Raw genomic sequence first — 14,933 nt, 5'->3', positions numbered from 1 at the left:
ACGGAAATAATTTTATGGTTGGGGGTCACCACAACACGAGGAACTGTATTAAAGGGTCGCGGCATGAGGAAGGTTGAGCACCACTGCTCTGGGGGAATCTTTTATAACAGAGACATGGCACTTGGGATCCTGAGGTTATTTAAACAGGTCTGCTATGGAGTCAAAAGACACACACGTCCCTTGAATACATCTTCCGCCCCCGCCCCACCGTGGCCCCTCCTCCTTCCAGTCCCCAAACCTCTGCTCAAGCTGCACGTTGGGCCTTCCCAACCGAAATGCCTTCCTCCCCCACCTACACTGGGCAACACCTGAACGTCCTTCAAGGATGTCACCTCTCCCTCTTCTAAATCACCACACCCTTTTCTAAAAAAATCATTTTTAATATGTTTTTATTGACTTCACAGAGGGAGAAATAGAAACATCAATGCTGAGAGAGAATCACTGATCAGCTGCCTCCTGCACGCCCCGACTGGGGATTGAGCCTGCAACCCCGGCCTGTGCCCTGACTGGGAATCGAACCGTGACCTCCTGGTTCGTATGTTGACGCTCACCCACTGAGCCACGCCAGCCAGGCTCCCACACCCTTTTGTAGTTTGATGAAAGTTGCCACGTTCTCTTTGACATAATTATTTGCATATCTGTGTTTTAGAGTCCCTTCTATAAGAACAGCAATTCATTCTAGGCCAGCACAGTGTCTGCAGTATCTGGTTGCTGAATTAAAGCAACAAGTCAAGTTGAGGGCAAGCGGATTCTAAATTTGGATTCTAAATTTGTAACAGTGTCTGTTCTCAAAATGTGGCTGTCTCACTTTTAAAGTACATGTAAATGGTCATCTTAAAGCGATCACTACGCGGAATGGGCAGCGTCACATAGGGATGCTCAAGAAATTGCTAAGTGAAAAAAAGGAAAGACCAAAATGATATCTAGGCTATGTTTACTGCTTGCAAATATCATCTATGCATATGGACCAAAAGTGGAAGGTAAAACAGAAAAAGGAAAACAATTTGCTCTACTGGGGGATGCAGATTATTGGCTTCTGTGAATGTACTTATGTTCATACAATAAATATTGTTTTAAGTATGTACATATGCGGTAATTAGTAATATGTTCACTGGCTATTGGTACTAATATTTCTGGGCTGTAAAAAAGGCATATGTACTGTCCTACGGTAACGCCTCTTGGCTTGCTGGCCGCACGGACACTAACTCAAGGAAACGCAGACGTGGTACCTGAGAGGATGGTCTGCCAGGTGGGCATGTTGGCCTTGTAAGTCCAACTTTTTAAGTCAAAGTAAGCACCGTTTGTTAAAGGACCAAAATATGTATCATCCAATGAAATTGACAATATAGAAAAATATGTTTTAGGACCAGTTGTTGACAAATCTTATGTCTTCCTTAAAAATATTCCTTGAGACCTGGCCAGCGTGGCTCAGTGGTTGAGCATGGACCTATGAACCAGGAGGTCCCGGGTTCGATTCCTGGTCAGGGCACATGGCCGGGTTGCGGGCTCGATGCCCAATGGGGTTTGTGCAGGATGGTTCTCTCTCATCATTGATGTTTCCATTTCTCTCCCCCTCTCCCTTCCTTCCTCTCAAATCAATTTAAAATATATATATTCCTTGAGTTCAGCTTATAGTTTTACATTCTTACCCGAGGCAAACATCTGTATCTAAATGTTTTGCCCATCCGTGCCCTCATGTCCTGGACAGCCTTAAACTGCGATCTTCAGATAAAGGTTCGGCTTATACATTTGACTTTTACAACTACGTTACTATGGTGAATGGCATTATCATCCCTGCCTGGACACAAGTGCTTCTCTGTGGAGCACGTGAAGTGCTTCTATGAACCAGGCTTGCCACCTGAAGTCACTGCTCAGACCATGAACACAGTGACTAAGCGCCAAATGCCCCCAAGGACTCCCACTCGGTGTGATGCACTGGGTGGATGTGGTCCAACTGCCTGCGCCTTTGGACACACACACACGCACACACACAATCAAACTCACTTTCTTACTGCTGATGTTGTGCCCGTCCCAACAAAATCATGATGTAAAATGAGGAAATGAACTTCACATGGCGTTTTAGAAAAATATTAAGTTCAATCGTCTTTGAGTAAGTGGCGCTGTTTTGAATTCTTCCCATAATCCTGTTTGGCCCACTCAGGCCTCACGCGGGGCGAGAACAAAAGGGGCCTGGTGATCAGAGAGCCGCCCGGCCGCGGCACTCTCTCCGATTCCTGGCTGGGCTGCGGGAAGAACACACCTCTCTCCGGGCTCTGAGCACTGAACAATGCTTCGGGGCACACTTAGGGACCAGGCTGCAAAAAAGAAGGCTGCTTGCATCACACGCGGAACCAGATTCCCCCACTCATGGGCGGGAGCCAGCATGAAGTTCACACTCCATTAATTTGCACTTGTCGATCCGCTGCTTGGCAAGTATTTTTAAGGCATGTTCACATGTGTGCCCGTCTCGTCGCCTAGAATATAAACTCCCTAAGGGCAGGGCCCAGGTCTCCCGGTGATCCCCCCACCACCACCACCCCCAGGGTCCTGGGCAGGCCAGGCCTCGGGAAGGGCAGGTGCCTGGTGAGGAGCAGGGAAAGGAATGTGCTAAGCCTCCAGCAAGGAGAGAGCCTGGAGTGTGAAGACGCCGGAGAGCTGCCTCTGTCATCGCCAGGGCCGAGTGATTGCATGTGCGAGCAACAGGCCCAAGTGGCCCCTCTCCCAGCCATTTCTGAGACACAGAAGTGTGACGGCAGGTGGCAGCTGCAGCCCCGGGAGCCTGGCTCTCAGAAAGCCATCCACTACCCCGCCTGCTCCCCCAAGCCTGGCGGGGAGGGTGCAGAAGCAGACACAGGCAGGGAGTGGCGCTGAGGGCAGGTCTCTTTATGTCGGTGCCACATTAAAGGTAGAGAAAGGCCGATCCACCGCCAGCCCGTCACAGATACAATGAGCCGTTTCTAGGATGTTTGCAGAATCCAACAGAAGATGGTGGGCCTCAGAGGTGCATCAGCCGGTCTTCAGAAAGCTCGGTTCCTGCTGCAACCATCTTTTCCGATCCTCCTATGGTCAGAACCTTCCTATTTCTGGCTATTGTGTTGCCAGTTCTGTGATTAAATCACTTTGTTCTTATCCTGTCCATACTGAAGGTCAAGATCAGGTGTGTCGCTTTCTCCCAGAAAGAATCGGTCAAGTCCTTGAGGACAGTGTGCGATAGTCCAGTCTTCTCTCAGTAAAAAGGTAGTTCGTCGACTTTGCTTGATGGCTTTTATTTCTCTGGCTTTAACAGGACTTTCCAGGCTTCCACTCATCTTTACACAACGCCAAACAATATAGACGCACTTCTTCCCCATCTCATTAACTCAATGGAGCTCAGGGAATTACTCCTGTGTTGATAGAGTCCATGTTCAAAGTCGGTATGAAAGTGCTGAGTCATATTCCCGCAGACATGAGCAAACCTCAAAGCCTTTCTTGCCCTAATTTTTCTAGCCAGAATTTACCAATGGATTTCTTTTGTAAAGGCCCATGGTCAGCAAACTGCAGCTCGCGAGCCACAGGCGGCTTTTTGGCCCCTTGAGTGTGGCTCTTCCTAAGCCTTAGGAGGACCCTAATTAAGTTAATAACAATGTACCTACCTATATAGTTTAAGTTTAAAAAATTTGGCTCTCAAAAGAAATTTCAATCGTTGTACTGTTGATATTTGGCTCTGTTGACTAATGAGTTTGCCGACCACTGGTATAGGCACTCTACCCTTAAATATCTGCTTTCATTGAACTTCAATGCTTCCTACTCAATAGTAGCCACAACTCCCAAATTATAACCTACATGATACTAGTAAGTACGTCTTATCTCTAGAATTTTGTTTTCCCAATCTAAAAACAAAATTGTAAATGTGAAATTTTTATATTTATACTCCCAGGGAAGCCACTGTTACACCACTACTCAGATAATGGCACTATAACCAGCCCTTCGCCCAGGTGTGGCGATGCCATCGGAGGGTTAACACCCAGGCATGTGGCATAGATGCTGTGCTGCAAACACTGAAAAGCCATTAAGTTCTCATTTAAGATCACGGAGTCTTCTAACTCAAAGCTCCACTTTTTGAAAAACAATTAAATTTTCTGGGGTGACGCTGGTTAACAGGATCAGACAGGCTCCCAGTGCACGTGTCTGCTACGTGACCTGAACATTGCACTGAGCTCCACGCTCTCACAGCTGTAGCTCCATCCTCCAGGCAGGGCTGACAAACTTCCTGTGAAGGGTCAGACAGTAACTATTCTCGTCTTTGCGGGTGATGTGGTCTCTGTCTTGACCCCTCCACTCTGTCGTAGGCAGCAGGCTGACACATGGGTGGGGCTGGGCTCTCGTACAACTTCACCTGCGCAAACAGGCAGCAGGGCCCTTGGGCTACAGGTGGCCACCCGTGTCTGCATGTGCGGTGGGTGCATACATGTGCATCAGGCACCCAATCTGCCTGCCTGCCCACAGCCACGGTGGCTTCTGGGGCGTGAGAGCAGGGCTTGCAGTTCAATGCCCTGTGGTCGACGTCCTGAGAGTCTTAGCACTTTAGATGGAATCGGGTTTCTAGGAGAATCTCATGAACAACGTACCCGGTTCTGTGCGCTCTGGTTCCTTCACCATCTCTCCCCAGCCCGGGGCAGTTCTCAGACCCTGTGCCCCCAGCTTCCTCTCTGGGCCCCGCCCTGTGACCTACTGTCCTCCCCCAGGGCGTGTGCGCTGCTGCTGTCCCTGTCCCTTCCCCTGGCAGGAGCCTGGAGGTGAGGCGGGAAGGCTGGGTTGAGTGTGTACACGGCTGGCATCTCAGGGCAGGACATGGAGGTGACCATCCTGACTGTAGTGGCTGCACCACAGGACACTTGGGGACTCAGTGGGCGGAGCACCTGGTCCCCGAGACCCAGGTACCAAGTGTGTCCTCATTGGAGGTTGCAATCGCTAGGGGTCGTGTGTCTGACCCCCTTGGGATGGGAAGGATGACTCACTCTGCCCCCACAGGGGGCTTATGCAGGTCCTCGGCTGCTGGTGGGGAGCACCCAGAAGCCATGGCGCATGTGCAGGCCGAGTCACGGGAAGTGAGTGTGGCCTGCACCCCCTTACCCTCCCGAGCATCCCTGGGTGGGGGGTGGGGGGGAACCACGACCCTGAAGAGCAAACAGGAAACGCCATGGCAGGTCAGGTGAGAGGGAGACCGCAGAAGAAAGAAAACGTTGGACCTTTTTGCACCTGGAACCTCTCTCTTCTCCTGGATCAAAGCTTAGAGGCTATAAGGAATCATCTGAGATTCACCTACCAAGATGGGAGGTGACGAAGGAAATTCCACTCAGTTCAGAGTCAGCGACCTTGCCTCGCCTGGGAGTAGGGGGTTTCCTGAGGCTGCCTCCATCTCAAGTGTAAGGCTCCGAAATCCCCATCAGGACACAGGGAGGGGCTATTGCGTGGCAGCCAGTCCCCTAAAATGGTTTCCCACCGGCCTGATTCATATTTCTTTCAAATGATGTCGCCTTATAAATAGAGAGCACAATTGAATTATTGTGCATGACGTTTAATGAAACAATAGACAAAGAAAGTTGAATATTTGTAATATTTCCTTTTCTTTCCTATTAAAGAAGGTAATACTATAATATTCTAACATCCCTACTTCCCTGATTTGGATAAACCAACTGTAAAACCAATATTGTTGAGCTGGTGAAAGACAGTTGAAAATGGATTGGGCATTAGATAATATTACAGAATTACTGTTAATATTCTTAGGTGTGAAAATGACCTAGTGATAATGAAAACGAGTATTTCTTGGATGCACACAGAAGTGCTGATGGGTGAATAGGACTGAGCTCTGTCTGAAATACTTCACCAACAGAAGAACTGGAGGAAGAGGACAACAAGAGAAAGAGGAAGACAGAGAAGAGAAGACGGGGAGACAAGGCTGGTGAGAATGAAGACAGAGGAAGGAGAGAAGATGGGAGATAGAGGAAAAGGACTGGCAAAATGACGATGCTGCGAAAATGAGGGAATTCATTATAATATTCTCTTCATCCCCATATGTGTTTTTAAATTCCCCTAAGGGGGTGTGTGTGTCTGTGTGTGTGTGCACGCTTATAGCCTACAAAAAGTTTCTAATAAAAATAAAGATGCAGCTTTTTCATTGTCTTCCTTACCAAATGTCTTTTTTTTTTTCCTAATTTTTTTATGTGCAAGCAGCATCCTGTGAGGCTGACAGGAGCTCTCTGAGCGGAAGAGTACAAAGGAGTTGATGGAAAGAAGAATCCACCATGGATTCCTGACACAATATCCATTTTACAAAGGACAGAGTGTGAGGAAGACACGGCCATTGTTACCCTCCTAACCTTTCTCCCTGATTATGCCGCCGCCAGGGCTCGGGTCACGGGGAGAATGACTTGGTGGCCGACCGTTTGCCCTGGTTTGTGTACATCAAAAAGCCCTTGTTCTCACCACATTCCAATCGCAGTTTCCCACCTCCTTGAGAAATGCACCAAGTGGTCAGATCAACACAAATCCGTGTTATGAGATGAGAATACGATGACTCCAGTGCCAGGAACAGCCTGTCCGGGCACCGAGAGAGCCAGCGTATTACCCTGAATGGCACGACGTGTAACACTTAAGAAGTTAAACACACTTCCTGTCCTTCGAGGTATTTCAGATGGGCGCTCCGCAGGCCCCGCTGCTGAAAGTTAAATGTAAATTTCTCTCCCGAGGGCAGATGGTGGCCAAGCCGAGGAGCATGTGGGCCTCACAGACAGAAGGTCAGGTCATGGCTGAAAGACCAAAGAACAATGGCCGCTCGGCTGCCCCCGGTCACCCTGGAACGAGACACCGCCGCTCGCTTCTCTGACACTGTCTGTTCACACAGAACAGGGACAAGGACTGCCTGTAAGATGTCCTCACACTCTGTCCAAGGACAGCGGTCACAGGGCCATCACACACACCACGTGACGGTCCGGAGGTTTTATTCCCAACTCTCTGATCTCCTAAAAATGCACGTCTCTATCTAAAACACTCAAAATCAAGGAGGGGTGGGGGTTGCGGGGAGAGGTCAATGGGGGGGGGGAGGAGACATAGGTAATACTGTAGGCAACACTTTAAACAATAAAGAATTAAACATAAAAAATAAAACACTAAAAATCATTGTAAAACTGTCAGGGTTTCATATCTACCAGGAATTGTTTACAAATGAAAACTGCTCCCTTTGAAGTCCTGCGCCCTTAGCCTCTGCACCATCGCCGGTTCATCATAGAAATAACACCAACAGACTAATACGGCAAAGACTCATTCACATGCTTTCATTTACAAGTGATATCATACTGTTATTGTTCCCAGAGTGTTTTCTCTCTCCAGAAGATTATAATGGAATTCTAAATAACTGAGAAACTCTTCTCTGCTAGATTTTTCAAGTTAGCCCACCACGTTGTGCTGGCAGATGCTGTAGAATAACACAAAAGGTATAGAATAGTGCCAGTGAGTCTGCAAACAGGACACTTTTTAAAAAGTCCTAATACATCAGCGAAGGGAAGCTCCGTGGTAGGTCTGGTACTTCTAACCTTCGGTCCCTGATAAAAAGGACTGTCAATTCCGTTACCAGGCACGCCCCCAACTGGGTGGAATAAAACAGTCCCGTTATTCATACATGTTCATCATGAAGATTCTTCTGAACACTGAGAACTCTGTAACGCTTTGACTACAGTGGGGCCAAAGCAGAACTGGCTTTTATTTGTTAAGATTTTCATTTAGTGCCAGGGATTGCCATTTTGACTTGACAAACTTTTTATCCTAAGTTTCATTATTACTTTCATGTTCAATATGTTGCCTAATTGTGTTTGTGTCCTAGAGACTCGATCGGGTTGAAAGGGAAAATATGTTGGTGAATATCAAAAAGCTCTGAACTGGGAACATGTTTGTTTGTTTTTCATTCACTTAGGGCTACCTACTTTTCCATTGCAGCAATTTCTTTAAAATGTTGATACTAAGACCTCAGTCTTATTTTAATTGAATGGATTTGTCACCCTGCTGTCTTTGAATGGAAAGAATTAAAGCCTTCAGTGTTCTGTATTGTAACATAAAAACAGAAAACCCAAGTCAGCCTGTTAGAACGGCCTCCCTCCACTTTTTGTCCACTTTGTCGATTAAAATTGGGGTATCTCTATGATCTCAACAAAATAACATAAAAAACATCTGCGCAGACTGAAATTGAATAAGCAGAATTCTTTGAACATTTCTAACTTCGCTGTTTCTAGGCATCCTGAGCAAACGTATTCAGGGTTATCTTAGTTAAAACTGGGTTTACTCTGCCAACAATCAATTTGATTGACATATTTACATATCAACTCATCTCATCTTACAAATTTTAAACTTTTTCACTTAAAATGGGATTCAAGTTGGCATCTTTCGAGAACTTTATGTTCGTATATTTTAGGTTCAAACTGCGCATTAGAACATTTTCCTTAACTTTTGTGAGTAATAGATCCACATATCCAAATGTATATTTATAACCTGTCAGAATGGAAATTTATATGCAGGCAGTTGTATCCTCACTACTTCATGTGAAAGGTGATAATTTTAGGCAACTAAAACTGAAATTCTTTTAATAGTATGAACGAAATCGTTCTATTAGAAACAATATAATAGAAATGAATGACTCAGGAATAAAACCACATCAGTTTCAGATAGAGCAGTGGTTCTCAACCTTCCTAATGCCACGACCCTTTCATACAGTTCCTCATGTTGTGGTGACCCCTAATTTCATTGTTACAAACTGAACATCATGAAAGCATAGTGATTCATCACAAAAACAATATGTAATTAAATATTTGTTCTCCGATGGTCTTAGGCGACCCCTGTGAAAGGGTCGTTCGACCCCCAAAGGGTTGCGACCCACAGGTTGAGAACCGCTGAGATGGAGCATGAATGTCCTCATTGCTGCTCCCTTGCACCATCGCTTACCTGGTCTTTCAAGTCAAGATCCCGTTTCGCTTTGGCTCTGTGCTCTCCGTGCTCCTTTTCGGCCTCATCCTTCTCCATTTTGATTTTATTCAATTGGTAGCGCATTTCCCCACACACCTGTTAGATGATAAAAATTAGATCAATAGCTGCTGGAATCTACCAGCCAATGCCTGCAATTAGATCTTTTGGTGCCCCCTAGAGGGCATGTAAATAAAAAACAGCACAGCTTTTCTAAGAATGGCACTTTTCCTATTAGAATATTCAGTATAATATTCTGTGAAGATGTGGAGGCAATAGCAGGTATTGCTGAACATAACAATTTCAAACTATAGATAAAGAAATGCACACTAAGGAATTTAAGGAATGTGTCCGTGATTTCTTATGTAAAATCATAGTTTCAATTGCATATTACCATCCAAAATGCACTGTCATCTCAATTTTAAGTAAAATTATTAATGAAAATATTAAGCTATGATATTATTCATTTAAATTGTTATGATTAAATGGACACTCTGCATTATAAAACCTTCCTTTAAAGACTTTAGAGGTAGGCTTTTATCTTAGACAATTTATAAAGAAATTTTTGTCTCTGCTATTAGACTATATTATTGATAGTTAGGTGTAGTAGCCCGTATTAACTGTAAGTTTTTTAGACGATGCCGATCTTATCATGCACAACACAGTATTTAAAATTAAGAAAGATTGCCTGGTAAAGGTCATGGGCTGGAACTAAGCAACATTCTGCATTTGTAACTGTAGATTTAGCATAAAAGGAAAGTGTACATTTAAGGGAAATAATTCTAATGTATCATTAAATAATGCACACACACAGTATCTTAAAAGTGTCTTTCCTACAGTTTTGTTTTCAATCTGTCATCTCTACAGACATGACTATATTTGGAAAATTCAATTAGCAGATAAATCTATGTAAAGAAATGATAAGCCTCTGGGAGAACTGAAAACCTGTAGAGAGATGGATGAATACACGATTCTGCTCAGTCAGCCCCTAATGGACAAAGACGAGTTTTAAAAATCGTGTGTCCTGCAATGGTTATACTCATCTGAAACCTTTTCAAATTTGGTATTTCTCCAAAAATGATTATTAGAATTTTGGAAATTAGTACCATACATATTGAGGTACTAGAATCTTAGAAAGCCTGTATGCATTTCCTATGTTCAAATAAAACATATTTTAAAAAGTAAACTAATCTTGTTCCAAAGTTATAGTGACAAGACAGAAAAAAACCCAATAAGCTTTCCCCCAGTGGCCCTCATAAGCTAGAAAAAGGATAAAATTACTAAAGATTCTATTTGAAATTCAAATGCTTTCAATGTGTGAGTTGATCTTTCCCATTTCAAAAAATTAGTAATTTCCATAAAGGCATTACTTTTAAAGCTAAATAACATTTAAAAATTAAGAGTGACAGAAAAAAACAGAGGGTCCCTAATTTACTTTCTTTCTTAGTTCTTCACTGTTTCAATCGATTTGATTTACATACACAAATGAAATGAAAATATCCAACTTGATAATACCAGAAAATAATAATTATACAACAATTATACAATCACGGTGTTTAAAACCCAACACCAACACAAATTATTATATGTAACAAATGTCTAAGCATTAGGTCTTATTGAAAATTATTTTATCCCTTCATTTTATTTTTAAAGTTCCCTTGCCTTACTACTTTCAGTTTAGCATTTGCTAAGTTTATCCATAACATTTGAATTCTATCTAAAATAAATCGACAAACTAAATTGGACCAGAATTATGTTATCTTGAGGTTGGAAGCAATCTCAAGGCACTACTCTGATGCCTGAGTCCCTTTGGACAATTATAAGGAAAGATTATGCTCATTCTTGACTGTACATATTTCAACAGAAAGTTCTTTGTCTACGATGAACTGAAAACTCCTACCATAGCTTTCATTTACAAATCTGGGTTAACCATTTCCATGCCTCTGCATCAGTTCTCCTACTTCTACCCCTCTCTTCACACAAACATATCTATTATGTGGGTAAATATGATATTTTTAAACATCTACATTTGCTAGCTTGATTAAAGTCAAGGAAGAAAAAGAAAAATTAGGCTCCCTTTCCTAATGTAAAGTTCACTTGAAAGTTCATTTTAATTACTAAATTATAAAGCAACAATGGGATACAATAGGTCAAAATTTAGGAAAATATGTTGAGAAATAAAATTCAGTATCAAAAAGGTATGCATTTTAAAATAATTTGTGAGTGTCATGGTAAAAAAGAATTCATTTAACTTATTACATCATGCATGCCATTGTTTAGTTTCTTAGTGTTAAAGCAATTGATTACTGAAATCTACATGGACTTCTAGTGTTTCTTAAATACATACCTTACATTAGCCAGTTAGGACTATTAAACATTTTAGTTCTAGATTCACAAGTTTGTGAAACCCTACAGCAAAAAAAATATGACTTTTAAAGTATAAATTTAAAAACCAATAAAATAATTAGCTGTAGTAGTAGAACCTTCGTTTTAGAGACCAAGTCTGCAAATTTCATGTTAAGCACATGCCTCATGTTGTAAATATATGTCTTTTGGTGTTATTATGAAGATCAGATGATCAAACCTATGCTATCTCTGGCAAAAATTACTCCTAATTAGCAAATTTAAAAAAAACAAGTTTTATCAAATATTCCATATTAAATAAAGCTTGCTTATTTACAAGTCTGTCTAGCCACTGACCTCTTAAGCTCTTTGAGAATATTATATGTGTCTAATGCATCTTTGTACAGTGTTTGCAGCAACCAGCCAATAGGAAGTACTGTACATGTTTGCTGAGTGACAATTAAGTGGACTTTTATTACATTGAAATCAAAAAACTTTTCTGCTCCAAACTTCTTTCTGAGCTTTGTGCATTAGGGCAAAAAGTTTCAAGGAAAATATTTAATACTTATTGAGCTAAAATGTGTCTTTGTACCTTTGTGGCTTCCATTTCCCGGGAAGCAAGCTGGTTTTGAATTTCTTCTAGTTGGTTCACAGCTGAAACCTTCTCCCTTGTAGCCTTTTCCACCTGGGCCTCCAGGTGGGCAATGTTCTGAGACAGAGCTAACATCTGAAAGAGGAAGTCGAAGTCCTAAGTGATAATGTCATTTGACAACTAAATATTAAAAATACATTGAGTTCAAGGTCTCAGCCACTGAGCTCTCTCAAAGTCCTTTCTCTGTGGATTGGGTATGTCCATTTCTTTGCCTCTTCAACTCATCTATCCCCCATGACTTAAGTATGTACCTCCCTGGTCTCTATCATCATTTTGGAAAACATGTGACACGATCAAATCAAAGTGTTGGTTGAAACTCTGCGGTGACTGACAGCAGACACCTAAGCTATGGGAGGGATGGACATGACTGCATTTCAGAGGAGGTGTCAGGGAATCAGAGAGCTCTCGAACCCTTCCCCACACACAGGGCAGAGAGGACTGGTGACTGGGAGAGCTGGAGGGGCAGGCACTTCAGAGAGAGCTACTGGTGGCCTATGAAATGCAGTCCCTCCCCCAACGCCACCGGAGAGTCCCCTCTCCGAGTCCCCCAGCCTTCCCATGACCTCCTGGCCCATCCCTCCCGTGGGAGTCCCCTCAGCCACATCTCCTCTCCTCCAGGAGGCTCCTCTGGCCCCAGCTCCCAGCTCAAACAGAAGCTTCTTCGTATACGCAGGGTGGCTCTTCAGGGAACCTGCACTGATGGCCCTGCCTGCTGTTTGCAGCCGCCACCCGTTGTCATGGGCTGCTGTCCACGCGGTCCTGGTGCTGGAGTATTTCCACTGTCACTTGGGCACGCGCTCCGACAACCACCTCTGTCCCCGGCACAGCACTTCTCACGCTGTTTCCAGTGTCTGTTTCCTCACCAGAACCTCTAAGATCCTCAAGGGCACGCTCCTTGAGAGGCACCAAATGTTTGCTAAATGCCCGAATAATTAGAATAATGGCTTTTCTGTGGGACTCCATGGGTACCAGGTTCTTGGTTTCTCTTCTCAGTGTTAGAACAGCTTTCTGGATCTTAGATTTAACCTTCATGGTTTCATTGTTTGCAATTACATTTTACTCTTCCCCACTAAGTAACAATTTCTAGGCTCTTAATTTCTTATTTGTATTAGCAGTTTTATTTTATTGCTTTATTTTTATTTTTAGAGAGAGGAAGGGAGAGAGGGAGGCGAGAGAGAGAGAGAGAGAGAGAGAGAGAGAGAGAGGGAGAGAGAGAGAGAGAGACATCAATTGGTTGCCTTCCATATGTGCCCAACTGGGGATCAAACCCGAAACCCCAGTTTTGTGCCCTGACCAGGAATTGAACCAGCAACCTTTCAATGCCTAGGCCGATGTGTAACCAACTGAGCAACACCAGCCGGGCTAGCAGTTCTAACATAAAGAAGCAATGCTGCCTCACCCCAGAACAAAACATAGAGACCTATCCATCAGTGTCTAAACTGTTAAAACACGGACTGCGAGCAAATTTGAAATAACACCATTTGAATTCGACCATTGCACAATGATGTGGATGTAAATTCAGTTTTACGATTAAAGCCAGTAACTAAAATTGTGTGATAAAACCAAGGCTGCCTTTGAAATACATAACTCCCGTTGCCACATATGAAAATGAGGAGTCCGGTAGCTATTTCCTAATCGAGACAGTAGTTGCAGTAACTTTCCCGGGGATTGTGGACAGTCGTCTATTTGACTTACGGCTGTTTATATGTCCTTCTTATCATCAAAAGATTGGCTACAAATCTGATTTGTACATAAAATTATCTTTACTAACGCCAAGCTGCAAACCATCCTTACGCACATTCCAATTCAAACCTAAAGGTCAGAAGAAGCTCAACGCAACAAATCAAAGATGTTCATTTAAGTTCCTTAATATAAAAATTCAAGTTCATGAATATCCATATTCTGAGTGTGTCATGATAGCTTCTCTGGAACCATCCAGCAACCATACACCAAACTTTAATGACCAGCTACTAAAAATCATATATGACGTATGCGGAGATATGTACGGTGAACATATGATGACTGTGTGGTTTCTGAAGTAACTGTTGGACATGTTAGGAGAATACTGAGTCCGTTTGCATGACAAGGCATGTAACACATCACACTCCCTCCACGTGGCCCCTTCCTCTGCCGCCCCCACTTCTCTCCTCTGCCCGTTACCTGTCTGCTCCCTCCTGTCACCCACCCCCCCACCCCCCCAGCCTCCCCTCCGAGTCACACCTTCCTCTCCCCACGCCCACCATCTGGAAGCCAGCATCGCTCTGCGGGAGCCTCTCCATCCACATCTGTCGCGGCGCCAGCAGGAACAGGGACAGCTGCGACACTGCCAGTGCCCAGGGCGGCGGATCAGGTAAGTCCTTTCAACTCTGACAGGGGCGAGCCAGAGACAAGGACACCCAGGTTGCGAGAGCCCGGAAAAATCTACACTGACTCAGCCCCTGGTGTGCGAGCACGGGCCAAAGCGGTGTACCCTACACAAGAGGCACAGGAATGAAGGATTCTAGCGAAGGGTTACTAGCCAGGGAACCAGGTAAGGAAATGCACGAACAATGGGAGCTCAGGACACAGATGACGAATGACCAATTGAACGCACAAGCCCGAGGGCTCGGTGCAACCAAAGACCATCACTTAAGACAACACACACACAGCACGGGCCTTGCGCGGGGGAAGGATTCAAAACCTGTCCGGGCAGAAGGCATCTGCGCACCTAGAGCTGCCCACACACATGAAACTGTTACATTAAAATAAAGGAGAGAGAAAACAAATAATAGAAAGAAACGAAGGAAGGAAATCTACAAGTGCAAGCAAGCATGCCTTGCTGCTAGAAGGCGGGGGAGCCAGGTCCGGGAGTAACTACAGGACACTTACAACATCGTGATTAACGGTCCATCTCCCTCTCCCATGAACTGCCTGTGAGAGGCAGTACGATACACATTCCCTCTTAATCCCC

At 44.1% G+C, this 14,933-nt stretch overlaps 1 protein-coding gene across 3 annotated transcripts in view; it reads right to left on the bottom strand.

The window, feature by feature from the left end:
• SDCCAG8 (SHH signaling and ciliogenesis regulator SDCCAG8) overlaps nucleotides 1-14,933 on the bottom strand; it is a 206,577-nt gene that overhangs the window by 135,064 nt on the left and 56,580 nt on the right. For all 3 annotated transcript variants that reach the window (XM_036355092.1, XM_036355091.1, XM_036355093.1), the window contains exons 11-12: nucleotides 11,924-12,058; nucleotides 8,971-9,087 (exon numbers count right to left, since the gene is read on the bottom strand). In XM_036355092.1, coding sequence (XP_036210985.1) covers nucleotides 8,971-9,087; nucleotides 11,924-12,058 — 252 coding nt within the window. The remainder of the gene's footprint in view (nucleotides 1-8,970; nucleotides 9,088-11,923; nucleotides 12,059-14,933) is intronic.

Source organism: Myotis myotis, unplaced genomic scaffold (assembly GCF_014108235.1).
Source record: "Myotis myotis isolate mMyoMyo1 unplaced genomic scaffold, mMyoMyo1.p scaffold_m19_p_21, whole genome shotgun sequence".
Classification (NCBI taxonomy): Eukaryota; Metazoa; Chordata; class Mammalia; order Chiroptera; family Vespertilionidae; genus Myotis; species Myotis myotis.
Note: the sequence above shows the minus strand (reverse complement) of the source record. Positions and strands in the feature narration are given on the sequence as shown.